The 24,502-nt window shown below is 48.7% G+C and overlaps 1 protein-coding gene across 1 annotated transcript; it reads left to right on the top strand.

Annotated features, from left to right (window-relative positions):
* The first annotated feature begins 1,522 nt into the window (after positions 1–1,522).
* gpc4 (glypican 4) lies at positions 1,523–23,962 on the top strand. The gene is given in 11 exon segments (XM_049029046.1): positions 1,523–2,229; positions 2,717–2,886; positions 13,970–14,010; positions 14,012–14,129; positions 17,000–17,397; positions 18,136–18,301; positions 18,796–18,926; positions 19,200–19,346; positions 19,862–19,986; positions 20,245–20,417; positions 20,656–23,962. Coding segments are annotated over 10 exon segments (1,662 nt in total). The 5' UTR covers positions 1,523–2,229; positions 2,717–2,729; the 3' UTR covers positions 20,862–23,962.
* The last annotated feature ends 540 nt before the right edge of the window (positions 23,963–24,502 follow it).

Raw genomic sequence — 24,502 nt, forward strand, 5'->3', positions numbered from 1 at the left:
TATATGTCCTCATTCTTTAGCCCGTGCAGTTTTAGATACAGAGTCACAATTACATTTTATTTCATCTGGCAGACCAAAGTGACGTTCAAGCGAGGCAAATAGCACATTACAAACATACGCGCTGTCACTGAGCCAACTAGGCATAAGTGCAGCTAGGCTGAGCCTTCCAGTGAAGGCCCAGGTACATGTGTGTGTGATATAGGAGCAGAGCTTTCAGAAAAGCGAGTTTAAAACTGGACTATTGGGACATCAATATTGTTTTTTTACGCTTTAAAAAATTGTGTTGGTCATGTAAGTCTGACAGGAAAAAGTTAGTTTTATAAATAAATATATATATTTATTTATAAAATGTTTTTTTTATAAATAAAATCCCCCCGAGATTAGTCAGTGGTTAACAGCATAGGGGGACCTTTTTCTCTTGTCTTTTGTTGCCCCTCAGTGCTTTGCTTGCAGCCCCCCCCTCCCGCACGCATCCCGAGTCAACGTGCTACCCAAATCCCCCCCCCCCCCCAGCTCCCGATTGGCTGCCAGCTCTCCCAGGGGCCGCGCAGACAGAATGGAAGAAGCAGGCTGTGGAATGCCGGGACATAATAAACGGAATGTCATTTCACCGACGGCTGTCACACATGCGTGCGCACACACACACACACACACACACACACACACACACTTACAAGCCCTGTCTTGTTACTTTCAGATCTTTCAGAACTTAGCCTACGGCAATAAAAGCATAAACCTTGTTGGGTGTCTATCTTGATTTGAGATCTATCTTTTCATCACAAACACAAAACTCAAATTCAAACAGAATCACCACAAAATCAAGAAAATATACATCGCCAAAGATTGGGTTCCTCCTGCAGCACCACTAAAGCAGGACGCTAAACAGCATCAACTGAAAAACTGAAGAGCAGAATCACATGACTCACAAAAAAAAAAACACTTCACAGAACACGATATCTGTCTCAAACAGAGCTGAAGCTTCTTTCATGAAATGCAAAGCCGTCCCCAAATTCACAGATACAAATAGCTTATTTGTCAACAACAGATGCAGCAAAGCATCTTCAGGAGTCCAAAAAAACACCCCATCCCTCCACTTTAATAAAATAACTTTTTTTTTGTTTTAATTGCTGAAATGCAGAGTTCGAACCTGGTGTGTTTGACACAGCAGAACAACTCAGGACTAGTGGTTAAGGAACCAGACCAACAGGACGCTCGTTAATGAATCAACAGCTCTCAATCCCTTATATGAGACCCTTAACCTGAACGATTGTAGTGGGAAAAATTATTGCGTTCATAATGTCACGATAAGTCAATTTTTTTCTTTTGGGAGATGAAATCTCAGCTGATCCCAAGAAGCCAGTGGCCGCGGCGCTGACGCGCACGTGCTGGTACCCGCAGATAGTTTATCTGCTGGCAGGCTGCTTCGTTAAGGAACGGGGCACCACCACGAGCCCACAAGGCCAGCATTGTCATAGCGAGCTGTCATCCCCGGAGTGAGATGTTCACTCCGTCTCTGGCACCCAGGGCAGGCTGAGGTTTCGTTTGTCTCTGGCATCTAGCCATCTATACCGGCTGTGGCGCATTTCGTTCTTCGGGAGTCTGGCGAATGCCGTTCTCGCTCCCCTCCCAGTCTCCATACCATGTGTATTTGCTACACTTTGGATATCACGATGTAGGCTGTCCTCCTGATACATGTCTTAAAGCTTCAAATGTGTAGTTCATATTTCTGATTGTAGTCTGTTGCGTTTTAAAAATATGCTTGTTGCTGCTCTAATACATAGATCAAAACATTTTTATAGGTGCACATATACACTGTATTTTCCATCGACTCTTGCGTAGATAATTGTTTGGGGTGTAAGAATTACTTCTTGGTTAAAACTGCATGCAAGATAATTAGTTAACATAGGCGACGTTTACTTGGAAAAACAGGCCTAATATTCACAGCACCGTTTAGACTTTTTAGAAGACGTTTGAAGGAGGAGGGCGAAAAAGCCTTGGGGGGCGCACTTCAACTCTTGCTTTCACGCTCCGAGCCAGGTACTGCGCGCCACTGGCTCTTTGTCCAGATTGCCAGTGCGGGAGCGCGCAGCCGTGGCCGCCAGCCAGGGATCGTGGAGCGCGCACAACCTCTGGAGTCCGACTGCGGTTACGGTGCCAACTACTCGTCTGAGCCACAGCAGGAGACATCGAGAAAAACTTTTTCGCCAACTTCGTAATTCCCGATTTAAGGTGTTTTTTTTATTGTCAGAGGCACGCCTGCACTCGATACGGATGCAACTTTACTTAAGAAACTTAACCGAAGTAACTGCTGTGTGTGCAACCGAAGTTTAAACATTTTCTCCTTTTAACTTTTCTTAGTAGTACAGCGAAAAGTGCATATAAAAAGTAACAAAGAGACGCTGCGCGGAGACAGAAACGGGAAGCGGTGTATGCTACAGATGGGTTTTCCGCGTCTGATTTTTGAGTCCTGCTGTTATTAGTAACTTAACACTCAACAACCAAGTTTCGAAGACAGTGGGGGACCGTGCACCAAACAATCCACTTAACCAACAAGTCAGTGTAGTAAGGCAGCGCATGGGGAGATCGGCGGGCAAGAGCTAGCCAGCAGCGCGACTCCATGAGGATAAACAACTTGGGGGCTGAAACTCCGCATTAGTAACATTTTTTTTATCTAAACGTATATTTTTATCTTCCACGTTTTTTCCCTCCACGTAAGCTGAAACTCCACCATGAAGGCGACGCTTGTTCTGTCCGCAATTTGCGCCTTGACTGCGATCTTAGTGTCGGTGGGAGCCGAGCCGAAATCCAAAAGCTGCAACGAGGTGAAGGCAGCGTACGGCTCCAAAGGCTTCAATCTGAACGATGTACCGAACCAGGGGGTCAACGGTAAGTCTCTGCTCCTCACCTGCATTTATACACACCCAGTGTCTTAGTTTTTTGTCCACTTTAACACCTTTTCTCTACTCTATGTGGATCACACTTATTTTGCCTGCCAGTTGCCCCGCTCTGGAAGAAAATTCTTTGTAAAAAGTTACTAAAGTGTAGAAGACATCCCATTAAGAAACATTTATGCAATACAGATGTCTGTAATGTTTGAGACTAGTGCTTAAATTACTGTACTTTATTTTTATTTATTTGTCTTTTATTTACTGTGATTTTTGCCCGTAGGGCGTATATTGTTTAAAAGCGGAGAGTTTCTTATTTAACAGTAGATTGCACCAAGGATTGAATCTGAGAGTATTAAATAAATCGCTACCGTAAATAACGAGCTTTTTGAACTTTGCGCGTTACCTGAGTCGATGTTAATTTATTGAACGATCGCTGGTGGCGCTCGGCGTAAGAGTTAATTTTAGGGTTATTAGATCAGGAAGCAATTGTAGCGGGTTGTACGATAACAGGAACAAAAGCAATAAACAAATACAACGCGGCGCAGCGCTACGGACTGCCGGCCAGCCTGTGTTGAAAGGTTCGCCGCTTCGGTCGCGGTTCTGAAAACCCCGGTTCTGTCGTCTGATCAATTAACTCAACAGAAGGGACCGCATGAAATTTGTAACATCCTCTGTAGGCTCTAATGGTCATGTAAATTAAGTGGAAGATTTAATCTTAAAAAGGAGGGGGTGGGTTGAGCTCTGACTTTCTTTTTTCCCCCCTTAAATCTTTTGTTGTTGCTTAGGTGAGAGAGAGCAGCCTCGGATAGGTTTCGTTAATTGTCTGTTTTGTTTCATATATGTCAAGTAATTGCCGAATTCGGCCCTATTTGGTCTTTTGTTTAATGGCTTTTTGCGGTTTATACCGGAGTTTGGAAAGACTGGGGGTGGGGGGGATTTAAAGAAAATCCTTACTGTGTCTCGCATACTTTAAAATCCCACCCAAGCGTCCACTTTCAGACCCTGATCAAGTCACCGAATTATTTTCACGTTTTGCCAGTAAAGTTAATATACTAAATTGCGTTTCAGTCGGTTGCTTTAAAGCCATTTTAAATAAGTAATTTGTAGGCTAGTCGGTTAGTTGTGGATCAGTCAGTTGGCTGTAAATGTGTAATGTAGGTTAGTTTAAATGTATGAAATTCTTTCAACGCAATTTCCGTTAACGTTTTCCCAGACTGTCATTAAACGATTGTCGGGTGCAAGTTTGTTGATTAGTTTACCATTTAGTGAACTGAGAGGCCTTCATTTTCAAGAACTTTTGCATCTTTTTTAAACTAGTCAGAACAACATTTCTTTTTAAAGTCTAAAGAGGATGTTTAGAGTTTCTGACTGTTGGTTGTGATACATCATGATTGATTATGCTGGGTGTAGCTGCTAGGAAAAGGGGGTTCAGCCTTGGATCACGGAATGACAAACGAGGCCGACTGACATTTGCAGGTCCCCCCCAATCCTGTCCGGATTATGTCATGACTTTGGAATCCATCGTTTTTTTAGCTGTAACCCCGGAAGCTCAGAGGTTGCCAGGCAACTAAATAACATCACGTAAATGGTGGCGAACTGGCCGTTCGGAGCTGTGTTTGCTCTTAATCTGTGTGCCATTCTTCCGGCACGCCGGTGCTCCACATGGGACCCTGGTCGCTTTCCTTGTGTTTGCCCCGATACTACAGGCAAAGAGCAGGGTCTCTGTGGCACGTGTAAAAACAAATTGCCCCCACACGTCCAGGAGCCCCCAATGGGCCTACACTTCTGGGCTGAGCTTCATCTATGAGGAAGGGTGATTTCCAGAGTAGCAGGCTGCAGAGAAAGTGTGTGTGTCGGGGGGGGGCTGCAGTTCTCTGGAGAAAATGTTTTTGTGCCAAAGCCTAATTGAAGTGGCAACACCCTGTTATCCTGCGGCCATGTAGCTGTTGTAGTTCATGGGAATCATGACTAGTACCAGTAAGCAGCTACTTGCCCCTGCCCCATCCCGGCATTCCGGTTTTCCCGTGCTGGGCATTTAGTGATACGGAAAACTACCATGCCCTCGCCGGTGAGCAGGCGGCAGCCGGCGGGAGTGAAACGGCAAGACGAAGGCCTCTCCGGCAAGCAGCCAGCCAGCCAGGATGCGATCGCTTATGCGCTTAAGTGGTTCCTCCATTGTGTCTGTAAATAAGATTTGGGGCAGAGGGAGGACTTGGGGTGTTAAAAAAAAATAAACTCTATTTTAAATTATGCAGCAGGTCACAGAAATGATCATTATTTTAACACAAGTGGCTTTGGTTATGCTGGGATTACGTAATGCCGCAGTAAAATGGTAATAAAAGAGGAATTTTTATTGGCAGCTGGGAAGGCGTGTTTCGAAAGCAGAAAAATGACCCTTCCAAATAATATGGACACTTCGGAAACTCTTTCTGGTGACACTGGGCTGTCGCCCCTCCCTGCTCTCCCATGCATGTGTGGCTGTATTTAAACCTGCATATGCCTTCCCACCTCCCAAATAACCCTTGATGGACCTAGATAATACCTACTTGCTGTAATGAGAGATTTTTGATTTTGCAAAACAGCATTGTGCGTCTTGCTCCAGTCATACACTCCTGAGCGACGTTTACATTCTGGGCTGCCCCTAATTGGTTTAAAGGAAGGACCGTTGGCACGAGGACGACGAGATTAGGATCTCGCAGGGCAGTTGGTTGTCAGCAGCTGCGGCCAAAAGTTTTGACGCCTGACGGGGCCCTTTGATGCTGTGCTTAAAAGCGAATGCTGTAGGAAAAATGTCGAGTTGTGTAAATGCATTACGGAATGTAAACTCAATTAGTGTGGAGCTGTTCGGGAGAAAAAGTGCATAATGTAACCCCCCCCCCAGTGACACCTCTTTGTCAGCCTCTCATGCAGTGTTTTGCATCTCCGGCTGGGTGTCAGGTGGGATGGTTCACCCTCAGATGCTTATACTAGGTGCCCCAGCTTCTCCGTTGGGGGAGCAGCCAGTGCCCCCCCCCCCCCCCCCCCCTCACATGGACAGGATCTGTTTTTGTTTAGGCTGGCAGTTGGGCCTTACATCATGACTTGGGAACGGAGCATTGGCAGGCATCAAAGATGGGGCAAATGCCCCCCACCCCCCCACCCTGCTTGAAGTATCATCCAGTTACTAATAAATGTACTACAAGGGAAATAAAGCAGGTCTGGGATCTCGATGCCTCAGCCTCCAGGCTTGGGGGGGGGGGGGGGGGGGGGGCTTGTTTTTGTAGAAGTGATGCTGTCACAGGAGAATGAACTCGCACCCTGGCAAACAGATCTAGGGAACCAGGCTTGTTCAGTGTATGTTGCTATGGAGACGCATGTTGGCATCTCATTGATAATCGGCGTGCTTCAACGAACGGTTGCCTTTACAGTCATGAGGTCACGCAGTAATGTTCCATCCACTCTGATCTCTGCAGGTGTGACTGGGCGAAATTCACACTGCCGGCTGATATTCCCAGCCTGTGAAGATGGCCCTTGTAGTGTTGCACTGCATGTTTACTGGCGTGTAACCTGCTGGTCCCGGTTTGCCACCCGTGCCTTTCCTCATCCTGAAATCAGCTGCCCTACTTGCTCCCCCGCTTCCGAAGCTCTGCTTCGCCTCTGATGTTTCTGTGAGCCCTGCCAGAGGAACCAGGCATAGCCTACCTCTGTTGCCGTAGCTACACTGTACCTACATCCGCATGAAAACTACTCTAAACACAGTGCGTATTGCAGCGCTGTTTTCTGCACTGTATATTTAAAGATACACGTTCTTAAATGAAACCAGCCTCATATCTTGTTGTTTTACACAGCTTAAACGCTACTCATTTGCAACCAGGCTGTTAAGCGTATGTAACTATAGAAACGCTCGCCTTGGTGACGGGCACCTGGCCTCTGCTGTCATTTTTTAATGGCTGTAGCAGAGTGGAATGTGGGGCTGTCTCGCTGACCTGAGCGATGGCCAGAGAGCCGTCGCTGGGATGAAAATGTACAGCATTTTCTCCGCCGTTACTCTGTGTCCTGAGGGGAAACTCGTGCAGCTCCTGGGCCTCGCAGCCCCATCGTTTGTGTGATTAACACCAGTGCTTTGATGTCGTTTATCCTAATGAGATTTCCTTACCACTTAGCAAATCGAATCCGGCGGTTTCCCAGACGCGGGCGGATCTGCGGGGCAGGAGCCTGGTCGCAGTGGGATGCCTCTGCCCACGTCACATCCCGAGTTAGGCAGGGGGGGGGGGTTGTAGGTTTTATTTATATTTTTTTTAAAGGTGGAGAGCATAAGGGGGGGGGTCATAATACGTGGCGAGGCACCAACTTCATTATTAGCCAATGAAATGTTTTCCATCGATGAGTAACAAATGGGGCGAACTCCGAGAGCCAATCAGGATTCAGCTGGGGCCAGTGCCCCCTGTGAACCCGTCCTTGTAGGTAGTCGGACGTGAACTATTTGGCACGGCGTCAAACCTGGGAGTCAGATCAACGTTCATCTGTTTCCGTGGAACAAGGCCGCTGGAGACGTGCGTTTGACCAAACAGCACTTCGTTAAACATTAACCGGCCCATTTCTCTGTGAAACAAACCCTCGCTGTGCAGAAGCAAAATGGGAGATTCATTCTGGAAAAATAAATCCATTGTTGTAGTGGTTTCTGTTTGTTGTTTTTTTTTTTTATCTTCAGAGTGAAATAATTTTCTGCTGCAAACAGTGTAATTGATTCCTTTCTGCGGGCTGCCTTCACGTCAGGAGTAGGATATTTATGCGAAATCGTGTGAAATAATTAGCCCGGAGACGCTGGTGTCTGTTCTTGACTAAGCTGCCCGTGTGTCTGTTCCCCGGCTGCGTCCTGCTGGTGTACATCTCCCAGACTGGTAATCTGTGCCAGGGGAACTGCATGAGAGGCAGGACCGGAGGGATGGTAAGATGGAAAATTTACAGGGACGTACAGGGGGTCAGACTGGCGGGGGCATGGAGGCTAAAAGGTGGCATGGCTCTGCAGGTTAACATGGAAACGTTTTCATGTTCCACATGCTTGCTGTAGGAACTTTTCATCGTTATTGACGGTCCTCCTTTGCCTGTCAGTTAGCAGCCCCATACCAATTTCCCTTGCTGGAGACCCTGTGCGCCAGCCCACGGCTGCTGGGACGACTGATCTGGGATCAGAGTGAAAGGTGACGCTCTGCTGAGGATACTGTTTAACAAAAAAAAAAAACAGGCAGCTTAATAGCCGCTAAACGAAGCGACGGTAACGAGAGGTGCCTCTCGGGCAGATTGTCCACGCAGACAGCCCCTTGGGGGGCCTTCTCTGGGGGGGGCTCACGAGTGTGAACTGGAGCCCAGTGGCCCGGCAAGCATAATCCCTACTAATTAGATCTCCCCCTGATGCCCCTCCACCTCGCAGTGAGCCCTCCCCCCCGAAACTCTTATCCCCAGGACATCCATCCAGAGGGTGGGATACCAACCCCTCCCCCAGCAAGGCCAAGAAATGTACAAGATTCCAAGTTGTTATACAAAGTTCAGTGTGATTCTTCCTTGAATGCCTTCTCCGCAGACTACAGACAATTAATAGTGCAATGTTACAATACAGTAAAAACACAAAAAGTATAAGTATTTACAAGTACCTGCTAATTACTGCAAGATACCACCCACTTAATATCTAAGAACATATAATTAATATAACATTCAGCATGAGCTAGTAAACTGATATGTGCCAAAATGGTGTAGCTATATGAAGCAGCACATTGGGTAGAATACAGAATACTGGACTACAGAATTAGCAATAAATAATAAGTGATAATGCGAAGTGATGTGCATGGAACAGGTCAGTACTGGGTCCTATTTTAAATGCATGTTCTTTGGTGTAGAATGTATGTATTAAGACATGATTGAAAGTCAGAATTGGTTAAGATTTCAGTATGAGTTGTGTGGGATGAATTGTTGGCGTGTGTGTCGATGATAAGATGGAGCCAAAGGGGCAAATGACTGACAGGGGGTGGGGGGGGGGGCTGTTTGATAAATTGACCGTGATGCGCAGCATGACGCCAGAGGAAATCGGAGCCTGCTGAAGATCCCAGCAGCCCCTGGGGCTGCTCAGCTATGCGCGATTAGCGTCGAGATTTGCCGTCTTTTATTTCCGTAAATCCCTTTGCCGAGTATCCCGGACGTATAGCACCGCTCTGGAGAGTTCGAAACGTGACATTAACGAGGCTGCTGGAATTCTGCTTTACGTATCATATCCACCGTCAGAGTGCCTGCTCAACCCCCCCCCAGGTGTCACTAGTTGGCAAAGTGTGAGAGCAGTATTTGGGACCACAGGGGGAGAGGAGCGAAGCTGGAAGGTTGATGACGCAGGTCTCTGAAGGTATGCGGTGATCCCCCCGCTTTGGGAATCTCCCAGGAGACCTTGGATGAGCTGGGCTGCACCCTGTCAGTAGCTGTGCCTGGGTAACTCTCCTTCTTGCCTCCTTCCCAGCCAAAGGTGGCGAGATGATAGGAAAGACGTCCTGTCACATTCCGTGGGTGGAACTTCGGAAGCTAAGGCCCATGTGCACAAACCAGTCCTTTGAAATATCGACGGGGTTATGTGTGGTGGGGCGGGGGGGGGCTTGATGTCTTATGCGCTGTGCCTCTGAACCAGAGATGCTTTGCAAATGGAAACGGATGTGCAGATTGAAATGCAGGTGTTCAGCCATAAGTTCTTACTAATAGCTTAGTGAAGGCTAAAGTCTAGGGCTTTGTGGCCTGTTCTCCCCCAGGCCGAAGCTGCGTTGGGCTCCAGTCAGGCCCAGTTAACCAGGGAGTCTAAGCACAGTTACCAGGCTTTTGCCACAGGCTGTGGATGGTGGTGTTGGCATTAGGTAACGTTAGTAGCCTTCCGATGAAACGCTTCTCATCCTGGTGAGTTTCGCTACGGAGGTTGGTTGCTGTGTGGAGTCGGTCTCCTTTTCCTCCTTTCTTGCTCGCTCACACTCTGTCATTCATTGCATCTTCCTCCCTGCAGGTGTTGCCTTTTGAATTAGCCCTGTACATTCATACTGCTCCGTTAGGCTGAAAAAGCTGCACGTTTTCTGCGGCGAACATACAAAGGACGCACTGTTAGAGGTGTTTTCCTCAAGCGAAGAGAAATATTTAAGGTGAGCAGTAAAATGAGTTCTCTGTACCACCCTGCGCCCTCCCACCCCCAACGTGTCATGGAAATAGGCATGTTGAGCTGCTGTCTTGAAAACTGCCACAGATTTTCAGGATTTAGATTTGTGGGGTATGACTGGAATTCTGTTGCCCCTGCTGATTGCAACATTGCGACTTTTAAACTCTTTTTTTCCCCTCCTACTTAATCACAGCGACTTCGTCCCAAAGGTATGTTATTGCTCATGAGAATATTATTCCCCCCCCCCCGGGTCTGCTGTTTCTATCTACAGGGGAGGGGGGTCCAGAAAGTGAAGGTATAATTGCTTCCACCTGAGGATCCTCTTCTTGAGTCTCTCTGCCGTCTCCGGTCACTCATAGTTCTCACCGTGGCCATGGGGCGATTCCGGTCTTCACTGGCTGCCAAGGTGGTGGGGGGGCGGCCAGGAGGGGTGGGTGGGACAAGCCCCTGAGAAGGCTGACCTGGGAAACGCTGCTTGCGGGGAGCTTTTGTGTGGCCAGACAAAGGCGGAGACAGAGGCCTTGGGGAAGCGGCGATGTTGTGCAATCTCGCGGGGGGGGGGGGGGGTTATGGGTAATGTTCACGGATGACAGCACTCTGGAATTTTTTCTCTCCCTCTCAGAACAGAGGCCTTCAATTGGCTAAAAGCCCAGAGAATTTGGCTCTTGGAGCTCATTCTCTGAATTCGCAGGGTGAATGCATGTATGTGAACATTTTTCTGACACTCTTGTTATTTTTCCCCACTACATGAAAAGTGAGTGTTTGCTCAGCTGGGGAGAGTGACCCATCTCCCATGCCAGCAGGGCGGGTCCCTGATAAGTGTGTGACCTCACCTCGGTACCGGCTCTGAATCGCTGTACTCTGCCGGCTCCCAGCAAACTTGCAGTTCTGTTTTAGGGACCACAGCCCAGTTGGTGTTCCAGGCCTCGTTGCTATGGAGAATTTAAACCAGGCAAAATGGGTTCGGCAAGCGCTGTTTAAATCCAGATTTCCTGAAGGAATAGGGCCTGAGAGATGCGACACTCCCCTAGCTCCACGACTCGCATAGGGAGTCCAGAGCGTCGTGGGCCGGTGCCGGTCCAAGGCCTCGTGGGTGGATGGGCAGGCATTTCGCCGGACGGCTGCGTTTTAAAAATACAATCCCTCTGCGGGGCCAGCGGTGACTGTGATGTTTGGGGGATTCTCTTATTACTATGAAAAATGTCAGAACTGGCACAGCTGTCTAGTACGAGACGTAATACTAGTTGGCATGCAACTTCACATTAGTTTGCAGCCTCCCATTAGTTATGTTGCTGTGATTAACGTGGTTTCCTGTTAGCATGTAGGTATCTGTTAGCATGCAAGCCTGTCCTTCAGTGTGAGTGAGCAGATTAGCTGGTTCCGCTCTCTCTATGTGTGTGCGCCTGCCTGTCTGTGCTGTCAGCTTGTAGTGCTGGGCGTGTTACCCTCCAAAGCCTGAAGAGGGGTCTGCGGGGTGAGTCTGGAGTTGGGTGGGGTATCCATCACGCCCAAGAGTCATCGCGCAGCGAGTGATTCCTCTTCCAGTGAGTGGTAGGTTCTGGAGCAGCTTGTACCCAGCCAGTGTGGAGAACTCTCAGTAATGCAAGGTGTGTGTGTGGGGGGGGGGGGGGGGGGTAGTACGGCTGGTAAAGCTTGCAGGAGTTGGCTGCACTCCCTGACAGTTACTGTCTGCGAATGTCTTTCTGAATCTGTACGTGAATGTCTTTCTGAATCTGTACGTCTGTGTAACCCGGTATTTGGTTATTAATAGAGAAGCAGCTGTTTTTGAGGCTACCGCAGTGCAGTGAGAGGGGAGTGCGGCCCGTTCGCTCACAATAGACGCCCCATAGCAGGGAGACCGATGACTCCGGTCAGGTAACATCTGCGGTGCAATGGGAAGCTTGCCGTTTGAACCCGGCCCACGTGGGCTCCCCATGCGCAGCCCTCACTGAAGCCTCAGTGTCAGACTCTCTATAAGACCTCGTGTTTAGACAGAGCCCAGGGGTGCAAATACGGGACGTACTTGCCGACCTGCTGTGATGAGCCATAATCACCCCACCCGAAATATAATTACTGTGATTTAGAGTCTGGGTGAGCAGTAGTTCACTTTAATCTAATCCTTTTGCGTTGATGCTTTATCTTTGCCTTTCCTGTAGAGTTAACTAGTCCTAATGCTGAATTCACACTCATTTTTTGTTCTACCTGAAAAAGATACAGGTTCATACTTCTCTGTGTGTGCTAGTGGATGTCGATGATGCGTTTGACGTCATTGTGCGCCTCCATAGACACGAGCAATTCGCTGGCGTCCACTTTCAACACCAACACGGATGCTTTCGACGAGCGTTGGGGTGGTTTGCAAACCCTGCATACTATTTACAAGGCAATAAAACCGCTACATACATGTAAATGCGTGTGTGATTTCAGACTTGTCTCAAACCAGCAGTTAATTTAGGGTGAGCTGGCAGACTTCTCTGTGTCTGTCTGTCTTTGTTTATGTTTCGTATTATGTCTTTCATTGTTTGTTATTTATTGATGTAAATCTGTACAGCACTTTGGCCAACCTTAGTCGTTTAAAAGCCCCCTATAAATAAACTTTGATTTGGTGTCAGGGGCTGTAATGTTGGGGGTGATGTGTGGTTCGCCGTGCTACGACGTCGTGCCTGTGGTCGCAAGGTTATTGGTTCAAAACCAAGAATTGATTTCACCAGTGAGCCCTTGAGCGAGGCCCTTAACCCCAATTGCTCTAGGGACTGTCTGACCCTGTGTGTATTTGAGTAAAAAGCGTTTGCTAAATAAATAAATAAAATGTGATTTTGACCTTTTGAGGTTCCTTGTCACAATATTAATGCCAAAGCCGGATAATGACAAGTCTGTCCTAAGGAGATGTTACATTCTGATGTTTTCACCGGTGTTTGTGCTTTTGAATGAGCCCTATTCTGGGCAGGTAGGACAATCGTGAGCTTCTGAATGAAGTGAAAGTTTATGCCTTCTGCACTCTAGTGGTTGGGCGTCCTGTGATGATGGTTTGTCTGGACAAGCGATGCTATTCAAAAGGTGGTCATTCTGGAATGAGGAGACCATGGAAGGCAATGTGTGCATTCCTGGGCTTTGAGGCTATATGTGCGTCTGCGTCTGCGTGTGGGGAGGGGGGGTGTTGGAGAGCCATCCGGCACACAGGGAGGTCAAAGGACAGCCGCTCTGTCGGGAGGGGCTGTTAACCTTTGACCTTGCCGGGTTAAGCCTGCAGGGCCGTAGAAGCTCAGCGGTGGGGTCTGTCTGGGGGTCTGCGTGGTGAAGATGGGGGGGTGGTGCTGACTAATCTGGGCTTTGTCCACATTGCATTACCCCCCCCGCCCCCACTCCCACCACCACCCCCGTTGGAATGCTGTTCTCTGGTGAGGCCATGTGGATGGGAAATGACTTATTTTGGGAACAATTTCAAGAGGAAAAGAGCAGGAGAGTCTGCAGGCTTCTCCAAAGGGTGGGGGTGTGGATGGGGGTGGGAATGGAGGCATCTCTGGGAAGTCTCTGAAACACCCGCAAAATGCCTGCCCCCCCCTCATTTTCTTCCTAGTAATTTTTTCCAGAAATGACAGTTTCAGGGCAGGGAAGCTTTAGGAGCGGCTGCTGTAGGCTGTCGATACGCTGCCGGGTTGGTGCACTGTGCCATCCAGACGACTCCGTCTTGGTGTGGCCATGGGGCTTGTGGTCACCTCAAGCGCAGCGGCTCTTGGTATCAGCTGGCGGTTTCAGCTTCGCACGGCGCCCCCTTTTGGCCGTCGAGCTTTGTTACAGCAGACTGCAATACTGCTGCCTTCTCCGACGCCACGCTGATGCACCATCGCGGTGTGTCCAGCTCTTCCGTTGGTTCGAGCCCCACGTGAGTCACTCCCCCTCTCTCTCTCTGCCCCCCCCCCGCCCCCAGGCGCCCACCTGAAGGTGTGTCCTCAGGGATTTACCTGCTGCAACGGCTCAGATGGAGGAAAAGCTGAGCCAGCAGAGCCGCTCCGACCTAAAGGCCCCAGTCAGCCAGCTGAGCTCCACCCTGCAGAGCACCTTCACCCAGAGGCACCGCCACTTTGACCGTAAGTGGACCGCAAACAGTCGCACAGCACCTTCACCCAGAGGCACCGCCACTTTGACCGTAAGTGGACTGTAAACAGTCACACAGCACCTTCACCCACAAACACCGCTACTTTGACCGTAAGTGGACCGCAAACACAGGTGAGATCACCACGCTTCCTTTAAAAAGGACTGTTTTGGTTTTGTCTGGAGTCTGGACTCGGTATAACCGGGGGCGTAAGATACAGACCACAGTTTTGAGTCACTGGGCTCCTTCCCACCCACCCACCCCTCCACAGCCTGCCCACCCACCCACCCATTGCGGATAACTCTCTTGATAGCTGCAGTACCAGCAGCTGCTCATGTGGCCTGGGTGGCCCGGCCTCCAGTGTGCCAGCCACGTCCAGTCACCACCCCCGGCCCACAAATATCTGCCCGGCATAGCAGCTGTAGCAGAGGGAGCGTCCTGCTTGGAATTGTGGGTAACCGTGATTGAGTTTCTCCGCAGGTTAGCGCGCACCGCGTGTGGTGGGCTGTCCGTGGCTTGACGTGTATTTATAGTAGCATGAGGTAGGGAGGCCGACGCCCCCCGCGCCGCACAGGAAGTGGTCACGCTGATGCATTATCAGGATCCGGAGGCTGCAGTCACGGCCAATTTAAATTGTCGGCCTGAAATAGTTTTGGAGTCTTTGCTTTGTTCCCCTGAATGCTGCACACTGCCGTCACGCAGCCAGTCTGGTGGGGAGGAACTGGGAAGAGGTCTGGGCGCAAACTGGGAGTGATCTGGGATTGGAGGTTTTGCTCCAAGTCCAAGGTCTCCCCAGAGGTACTCGGCGAGGGGCTCTGGAATGGGGGTGGGGCCTGGTAGGTCACTCCCCTCGCTATCCAGTCTGTCCCACTTAAGGTACAAATCCCCCCGCTGCTGCCCTGGTGGCCTACACACCTCCCCTTTCCCTCTGGACCAGAATGCCTTGCAGCAAACAATCCCCACTGACTCATTGGATGGGTCCAGCCTGCTTTGACCCACACGCACACACACACACACGCCGGCTGACTTTAAACTTGTGGCTGAAGTGACATTGCAGGGTTGGTGGGGGGGGGGGGGGGGGGTTTTGTTCCCTGCTCTGACAGCCGACCCCATTCTTTGTGGGAGCCTGGGACACTGGGGGGGGGGGTGGCTGGGTTAAAGAGAGACTGCGGTGTTTCCAGTATCCCTGGTTACACAGTGGGGGGTGTTCAACTTACCCCAGCAGCTAGGAATCCCACAGATCCGTCCCTTCTGTGACAGGTTAGGGGGGGTAACAGGGGTGTATTGGCTGGGGGTTTTGGGGGAGGGAGCTCTGATCAGAGGGAGACATGGCGGTTCAAGTCCCAGGGTGACGGGGGCGGCAAGATGGAGGCAGCAAGCCTCAATCGTCTAGATGTATGAATTAGCAAAATTGTGAGATATAAAAGTCACTTTGAAGTTAAGTACATACTACGCAGACCCATTAGGTTAATTATGGAAGGAGAGAGAGCCAAACAAGCGTAGTGATGGCTGTCGTTGGGGGTGTGGGCGGGGCTTGTGCTAACATGATGGAGGCAGGCAGGGGGCGCTCATGTCTCACCTTTTGGCTCCCCTGTGTCATTGCAGTTTCCCTCCTTCCTTCTAGGAGGGCGAGGTGATCGTCCTCCGGAGCATCTGAGGAATTTGAATTTTTTTGGGATTAGGAAAGTAGTGGGTGGGAGTTGGGAGATCGCTGGTGAATGAGGGGGACTGCATTATTTTTCTGGGAATGGGGGGCACATTCCACAGGAAGAAACAGGTTATTGTTCTTTAGAAGAAACCGATGAACTGAATATAGAACAGAAATGCGAGGTTGGGGTGAGGGGGGGGTGCACATTCTTAACTAATCCTATTGAAAATGTCCTTGAACAGACTGAAGCAGGCAGTCAGGGGAGAAGAAAAGAATGGAATGTGGTGAGGGGTTGGGGGTGCGTTCGACGGGGGGCCCGTTGCGTTTGATGGCCATTAGCGTTGAATGCCTTACCTGCGCTGCTACGCTGCATGGAGAAGCGCGTTTTCTGTCATATAATGGCAGCTTAGAGCTCCTCGTTTTCACAGCAGCAAACTGCCGCTTGTGTTCAGCCATAAGCTACCTGTTCGATTCCCGCTAAAGTGCGCGGAGCTGGCAGCCTGTCCTGCGGCGTGACGTGCGTGATGCAGGTAAAAAGGCAAGCGAGGTGCAGTCTGCCTCTTTGCAAACACTTTCCCTCACTCTGTTCATCCTGTTCGCGCTTCACTATTTCCGCTGTTCCTTTCATTGATCTTGTATGCATTCCATACATTTCACGTTTCTTCCACAAACAGCCACTTCTACCCTGGCCGTGTGTCGCCCTTAATGTGGGCCGGCGCCCCTATGATACCTGGTGCTGGCTGATCCTGTTGGATCTTTATATATATACAGACTGGATGGTTCCGCTAACAAATCCTGTGTGATGATGTACAGAAGGCAAAGAACTTTGTGTGTGCATGTGTGTCGTGTGTATAATACATCATGAAATGTCCCCACAATGTGACTTTGACTCAGGTCCCCACAAAGGGAAACTCGGTTGTATAAAAATCAGTGACTGCAATCAAATAGCTGAAAATTGCCTGAAGTCTTGTATTTTGTTTGCTTACTTATGGTGAAGGTTTGTGCTGGGTGGGGGTTAAGGTTGTTGTTGGGGTTAGAGTTATGTACATAGGAATGAATGGAGAGGCCCCATAAATATATGGATACAAACGTGTGTGTGTGTGTGTGTTCTGTTTATGTCCCATGATGCACTGCTGTCCGATTTGCGGCGTCCCCCAACCCATATGCAAGCACCTCCCTTGGGGAGTCCCCTCTCCTAAGCGTGCCCTCCTCCGCAGAGTTCTTCCGTGAGCTGCTGGACAACGCCGAGCGCTCCCTGCACGACATGTTCGTCCGCACCTACGGCCAGATGTACGTGAAGAACGCCGAGCTCTTCAAGCGCTTCTTCCGCGAGCTGCGGCGTTACTACGCGGCCGGCGCCGGCGCCGTCGACCTCGACGGCATGCTGGCTGATTTCTGGGCGGAGCTTCTGGAGCGCATGTTCCAGCTCGTCAACGTGCAGTACGAGTTCAGCGAGGCCTACATGGAGTGCGTGAGCCGGCACACCGAGCAGCTGCGCCCCTTCGGTGATGTGCCACGTAAGCTCCGCCTACAGCTGACGCGCGCCTTCGTGGCGGCTCGCACCTTCACCCGCGGCCTGGCTCTGCTGCCCGACACCATGGCCAAGGTGTCCACGGTGAGTGTGGCGGGTATTGGGGGTCTGCTTCTGCGGTGATACCTGTGTATGCTGGCGTGGAAGTATTTAGCTTTTAATGAATAGGCTCTGCTGGGCTGTGAACAGACACAGCTGCCCCGTCTTCCTGAATTTAGGGAGTGACTGGTCGTTTAGAGCTTCGAACCAGTACAAATACACCCATCCGCCCATCTAACCCCTCCCTTCCTCAGTCCAGGTTCATGGTGGGGGGGCACAGAGTCTATCCCAGACAGCATATGGCACCCAGTAGCACCTGCATAATGCTTTTGATTACTTGTATGGATTGTTGAAATCCATAATTATTATAAAGTGTGCGTCATTATTTTGTTTGTTGAATAAGCTGATGTTATATTCTCTATACAAAATGCAGGGTTGTCAAGTCCAGTAAAACTAATGTCTTGACAGAAATGCTTTTAACAGAGAGGTAGTTGGCAAGAGCTGAATCCAAGAAAGTAGCACCAGAATCGACTTCCGCTAAACCTGACTTGGGAATCAAATTTGGGGTGGGGGGGCAACTGGGGTGTCTGTCTGATCTGTGTCTGGGCAGGTGAGTTTCTCCCTGATCAAGGAGTGGGCCTTGTGTGCTGTCTGGCTCTGTGTGTGTGTGTGTGTGTGTGTGTGTGTGTGTGTGTGTGTGTGTGTGTGTTCATGCATATGCAGACGGTCCCTAACAGCATGCCCCCTCCCCCCTCCCCCCCCCCCCCCCCCCCCCCCGTGCAGGTGAGTGCTTCTCCAAGCTGTGCCCGTGCAGCCATGAAGATGCTTTACTGCCCTTACTGCTCGGGCCAGGTGACGCTGAAGCCGTGCCAGAGGTACTGCATCAATGTGCTACGCGGCTGCCTGGCCAACCAGGCCGACCTGGACTCCGAGTGGAACAACTTCCTGGGTGAGCCGGGGTCGCGGTCGGGGAGGCCGCGGTGAGTGTGGCATGAGCTGGTAGCTGGTGCGACAGGACCCAGCTGCTGTGGATTGGGGACATAAAATGCTGTGGATTGGGGACGGGCTGGCGGTGCTTAACATCTTTGGCTAAGGTGGTTTTCTCGTAGCACTTCACATTTCGGTCTTTAGATGGCGCACTTCTCCAGCTTTTATCTGGCTAGTGTGTGAATGTGTGAGCAGTACACCAGACTAGGTATGTACTTAACCAGGGTTGTATATTTTAAATAGCAATATTGTAAGTTAAAGTATTTTAGTGAAAGCATATATTAAATACTGTGAAAAGACGGTTGGCGAATGGCGAAGTGAGGGTCAGTGATATCTCTGTGCCTCCCCCTTGTGGTGAACAGCAGCAATGGTAGATGTCTTGATTTTTCTAACTTGGATACACAGAGTAGTGGTAAGGGTAGAATTGTGATACATCTTTGTCCTTTTATCTTCCAGATGCCATGCTGAGCCTGGCGGAGAGACTGGAGGGGCCGTTTAACTTTGAGTCTGTGATGGACCCGATTGACGTGAAGATCTCCGAAGCCATCATGAACATGCAGGAGAACAGCATACAAGTGTCGCAGAAGGTTAGCTTGTCCGTCCTGGTCCCAGTCCCTTTATCAGTGCTGTCTCATGTGAATGCTCGCAGGAAAAGCCTGGCTCAAACCAGAATGGAAGTGGGGGTGTGGCCAAAGTGTGCTGGCAGTGCCTGATTGGGTGGTTAACCATGTATCGCTACAGATGTCTGTTAACAATGATGATGGGTGGGGGGGTTGATGTGGAGCCCTGTGCTGGGGTTTGTGTTGTTCATGCCCAATGGTGTCCGTATTGACCAACCTCCCTCGTCCAAACCGTCGTAGGTGTTCCAGGGATGTGGTCAGCCCAAACTGGCCATGACCTTCCGATCCCGACGTGCCGTGAGTGAGGTCGGCTACACTGGCCGCTTCCGGCCGTACAGCCCGGAGGCACGGCCCACCACCGCTGCCGGCACCACTCTGTACAGACTGGTATGTGGACTTCAGCTTCCTCTTTCATTTGGCTTCAGACCGCATGCTGCTTCCTGCCTGGACACCAACCTGCAACTCATGGGTCACCTTCAAAGTTTAACCGTGTGCAACATCTGCTGTTCACGGGCGATAAAGCCGCTGATTATTATTAATCCAGCAACCTGGATTTAGCCTCATACCTGCCAAACCGTATCCTGTTTCGAAAGCAGCCTGGTATCTTGGGTTTTGAAGCTTGGCCGTTAATCGGCTCGTGTCCTTCGAAGCTGGGGGCTTCCAGGAGTGAATCATCGCTTCCTGTGTGTTTGTAGACGGTTGTGAGCATTCTGACCCATCTTTGCAGGAAGTTGGAAGGGCAGTGTGGACCGGCAGGTTTACTCCACGTAAAGTCATGAGTAACGTGGCTGTATCCTGTACACCCTTGAGAGTAATCAGATGTATCTAAGCTGTACATCCTGAGCATTGGGGTCCTCCACCTGCCCCACCCCCACACAAACGCGTTCCTTCGCTCCGTCCAGGTGACAGACGTGAAGAAGAAACTGAAGCATGCCAAGAAGTTCTGGTCCACGCTGCCGGAGACCGTCTGTGTCGGGGAGAGGGTTGGCCCCACCGATGACTGCTGGAACGGTACTGCCAAGAGCAGGTGAGTGAAATTCTGGGAGTGACGTGTAGAGTGGACAGGTGGACATTGAGAAGCTGGGTCTGGTACAAAGCAGGTTCTGCTGTAGGGCGGTTGGTTCCTAACCTAGCAAAGTCTCAATAATGCTGAATAAATATGGCTTATCCTATCCAAATGTCAGCCCATTTGTTGCTGCAATGTTAGTAATCCTTATAGATCTCATATATCAAGGGAAATGCCACAGGAGATTTTCTTCATCAGGATTGGTTTCCTCCTCCTCAGATACGAGTCGGACCTCACAGACAGCGGATTGGCCAATCAGGTGTCCAACCCTGATGTGGAAGTGGACATCACCAAGCCCGACGCAGTGATCCGGAGGCAGATCATGGTCCTGAGGGAGATGACCAGCTGGCTAAAGGCCGCCCACAGCGGCAACGACATCACTACAGACAACGGTGAGGACTGAAAGGCATGCGCGCCACACACTACAGCTGCTTTTCAATTCAGCCGCACATTTTAGGCGACTGAACAGGCTGAAATTTAAGTCAGAACAACAGATGGGATGCTCTCGAAAGAACGACACGCACTAATTCTGTTTAAGTCCTTGTATATCCTGTTATGGACATTGTTCCCTCTCTGGACACTTGTTCCGCTTCTACCCCCTTTTACACTCTTGCTCTTTGTGCCCCACAGAGGTTGGCAGTGGTGGTGAGGAGAGTGGCAGTGGGTGTGACTCGCCATCCTGTCAGGACATATACTTCTCCACCGCGGCTCCTGTCATGCCTCGGCTGGTCAAGGTTGCACATAAGGAGCCAAATAGTGGTGCCGCCCTGTTGGCCATACATGGTACTACCTTGGCCGGGCTTGCCCTGGCTCTGCTCATTGTGCACGGGAGATAAAGGCCAAGGAAAGAGGGAAAAGGAGACCCTGAGAAAGGACAATACAACAGCCCTCTGGTTTTTGGCGTGTCCACCATGTGGAAGACTCTTGACTTACAGTAATTTCACATTTTAATTTGATTGGTTTATGTGAATGGACATTAAGCATTCAGCGAAGGGATTTAATTCTTGGACACTCCAACTTCAGATTTTACATTTAATCGTCAATGACTTTTCCTTCATTTTTTTTTTAAACCCCCATCATTCACGTTGTTGGACGCTGTACCTCCATTTTTTTTATGACTGTGATTTAGAGATGTGTGTGTGTGTGTGTGTGTGTGTGTGTGTGTGTGTGTGCGCGCACCTGTATACCTGCCTTTGCCCAAGCAGCACAATAGCTTAAAGTGTCTTATGGAACAATTTACCCATTTTAAAAAGAACAAATGTTAAGAATTCTCAAGTGTGTGACTGTGCGTGTGAATGGAAAAAGGGGAGGGGCGGCCGGGGGTGTGTTTTGTGGAAAGGGAGAGTAGGGTAAGGATACGGTTACTATCATAGGTGGCTTTTTCTCATCTTCAAATCCGGGATTTACCATGAACTGGCTGAAAGTATGAAGTAATGAATAAACGGGGCCGTGTTCAACAGCTCATGGGCAGTGAGACAGGCCCCTGTTTGATGCATCAGAACCACAGTCTGGTTCCCAGTGTGCAGGCGGAACCTAGAGCTAAAGCTGGGAGCAAATGCATCCCCGGTTTCTCTTTCAGCTGGGGGAAAGTTGGAAGCCTGCGGTCTGGGGTACGAGGGACAAGTCTGAAGGCTCCTCGCCCAAGTCGAGCTGCTTAACTCAAACCTCAAAGAGTCTGGGTATAGCGCCATCTGCCTGTAGGAGGAGACCCATGGCCTGTTTTGGTGTGACAGCACTCTAAAAGAAACTTTCACAGTTAAGTTTTCATTTTCAATCATTAAAGAAAGAAAGTGCTGGACGGAGCAAAGCGATGCAGAAGCGTTTGAAGCTGTCTTAGTGATGTGAAATTTTAATTGCGATACCGTGGGAAAGTTAACTCAATTGCACAGTGCTGGGGAGAGACAGGAAGGCAGCTCAGTCCCTTAGATGTTGGTTTTGCTGCTTGTAACTAAGCAACGACTTTCCTTACTCGTGCAGTTACATGCCGACTTTGTCGGGGCTGCACGTCTCACACCCACACTGTACCAGTTCTCATTTCAGGTTTTATTTTTGTTCAGGATGCCAGGATATCATGCACCATTCAGTCCCCAATATCTGCCTCATATCCTTTTATCTCAGCCAATCATCCTTGGTCACAGGACAAAGGTTCACCTAACAGTTATGCAGGGGTTTGCTCATGTAATTGTGTGTATGTGAAAATCAGTGTCCATTCTGTTTAAACTGCCTGACTGTCTTTGGGGATGTTTTTAATCAGTCCACTGTACATGTTGTTTGCATAAATCACCTCACAATACTATTCCAAATCTTGTAGCTCTTGTACAGTAAATTATTTAATCGCATGTTTATTTTTAAAGGCCAGCATTTGAGAATCGCTCTTGTTAGCTATCAGAAGTACCCTTTTGAAACCAAATATACATATTTACATAGGTGAAAAGTAATTAAGTTTGTCAAGCTAGTATTTTTATACGGCCTTCATAAAACAATGTTTTGTGTTGAAGATGTTGACTGTAATGAGGAATTTCACTGGTGAATATTGGACAGACTTTGTGGGCCTCTTGTTACGGTACCGTTGAACTCAAATCCCAGAGGAGTTACGGAGGAAAAATGCACCAGTAATTTTTAAACCACAACACAATGATTAATTTGAGGCTGAAAAATCATGGATCTGCTATAACAGGAAAGAAAAACCTGTTTAGGAGTAACACTAACTGTGTTAACATCAACTGTGTCTGGACATGACTGGGAGGATGAACAGTGATTTGGGAAAGAAATGGAGATGCACCGCATCATCTTTGGTGATCAGACTCAAAAAAATAATTTGCCTTTAAAGGACTCCAGTACTGGGAGATATTTGAGAGTTTGGAGATTCAGCCAACTGCCAGGTCCTGTCATAACACACCCTACCTGCAAGGATCCAAAGTGTTCAGCAGTTCTGTAGAAGTAGAACAATAGTCCTTTTCAATTGACAACCTTGTGGAGAATGATCCCAACTGGTTGGCAGATAACTAATTCCCCAGATTAATAAATATCTGGTTCACATTCAACTTTCAGGCCAGGAACAGATAGCGGGTGAAGCAGAGAAATCTTACACCCAAACTGGAGGGAAATGGTGAACTAACTGAAGGAAAAAATAATCTTGTAAATACATGAGCTGGTTTAGATGTCTCTGAAAGAGGCTGTTAAAGGTTTTAAAAACCCACTTTCACAGAATATCTAATCTTGGAAGGGAATGAAGAATTAAAAAGGTCAATTGAACAGCATTTATTGCTTTTGTTAAATTACAAGAGACTGCATTTATGTTTCACAGTGTACCTTTCAGTAAACATTTCTTTCCAGGAAGCAATTGGTGATTGGGCAAGGTGACATGGGTGTGGGACAGATGTGCTTTTATTTTCAGTTTACCCCAATGTCACGTCAGACCAGGCCTGTAGCCACAAATGAAATTTGTGGTAAGTCTGGCAGCCCTACCGCATTGTGGTCCTCGGTAGATTTTGCCATGGTGGTAGTGGGAAGTTATCCTCAATTAGATTTTGGTAACTGGGGGGGATTTCCCCTCAGAGGATTTTGTCAATGGGGGGGGGGGGATAAAGCAAATTTTTGGGGGGGGGTTCAAACTCTAGTAACTATGTGCCTATTTGTCAGACTGTTTTATTTTGTGAAATGATACTGCTTTGACCAAAAAACAGCACACATAGGCCTATTGGTGATCAACCTATAATGAGAACATTTAAATTTGATATCTATTGTTTTCTGTGAAGTGTTTTATAATATTGGTAATATTTCAGGATACTCCACCCTAAAACATGCAGGTTTTGAAAATATAAAACCGAGAACTGGTTTTCAAGGTTATGTGAAGCAGGAAAGCATTTTAAAGCAAAATGTGAAAAAAGCTAAATATGTAATACATATGCATAGAAATAAAAGGAACACAAATTCACTAGATTGAAAATGTCTTCATTTTATTCTTTGCTTTCTTTCAGGGAAAGTTATATACAGTAACTTACATGTTCACAGCGTCACTTGTTACACGTTTCCTCGTAGTCATTTAAAATAAGCCCATTTGCTTTCTCAACAGTGTGACAGGATATGTTGTAACTAACGGGTTTTTCTTCTCCACTTCCTTATCTGCTCCCTATGAAGATTTTCTGTATTTTGTGTAGGTGTTTTGTTGAATGATCATTAATCAAAATCGTGTAGCCATTGATAGGAGCCTAATGCTGAAGTCTTCACAGTCCCTGTATATTGTGGAATTTACGATAAATTTTGTTATGTCTTTATTATACAATTCGGACAGTTGGGTCGACCTATATTATTCAGTAAAAAATATAATAGACGGTTATGTGTAAAACGGTCTCCGCTGGGTAGTAAGGAAACTAGCGTTTTACCATCTGTAACGATAACGAAGCCTACATGCAACACACATGAAGAATTACATGATATGATGATGAGGTAGCCACGTTCGACTCGGCAAACAGAT

Source organism: Brienomyrus brachyistius, chromosome 10, assembly GCF_023856365.1.
Source record: "Brienomyrus brachyistius isolate T26 chromosome 10, BBRACH_0.4, whole genome shotgun sequence".
Taxonomy (NCBI): domain Eukaryota; kingdom Metazoa; phylum Chordata; class Actinopteri; order Osteoglossiformes; family Mormyridae; genus Brienomyrus; species Brienomyrus brachyistius.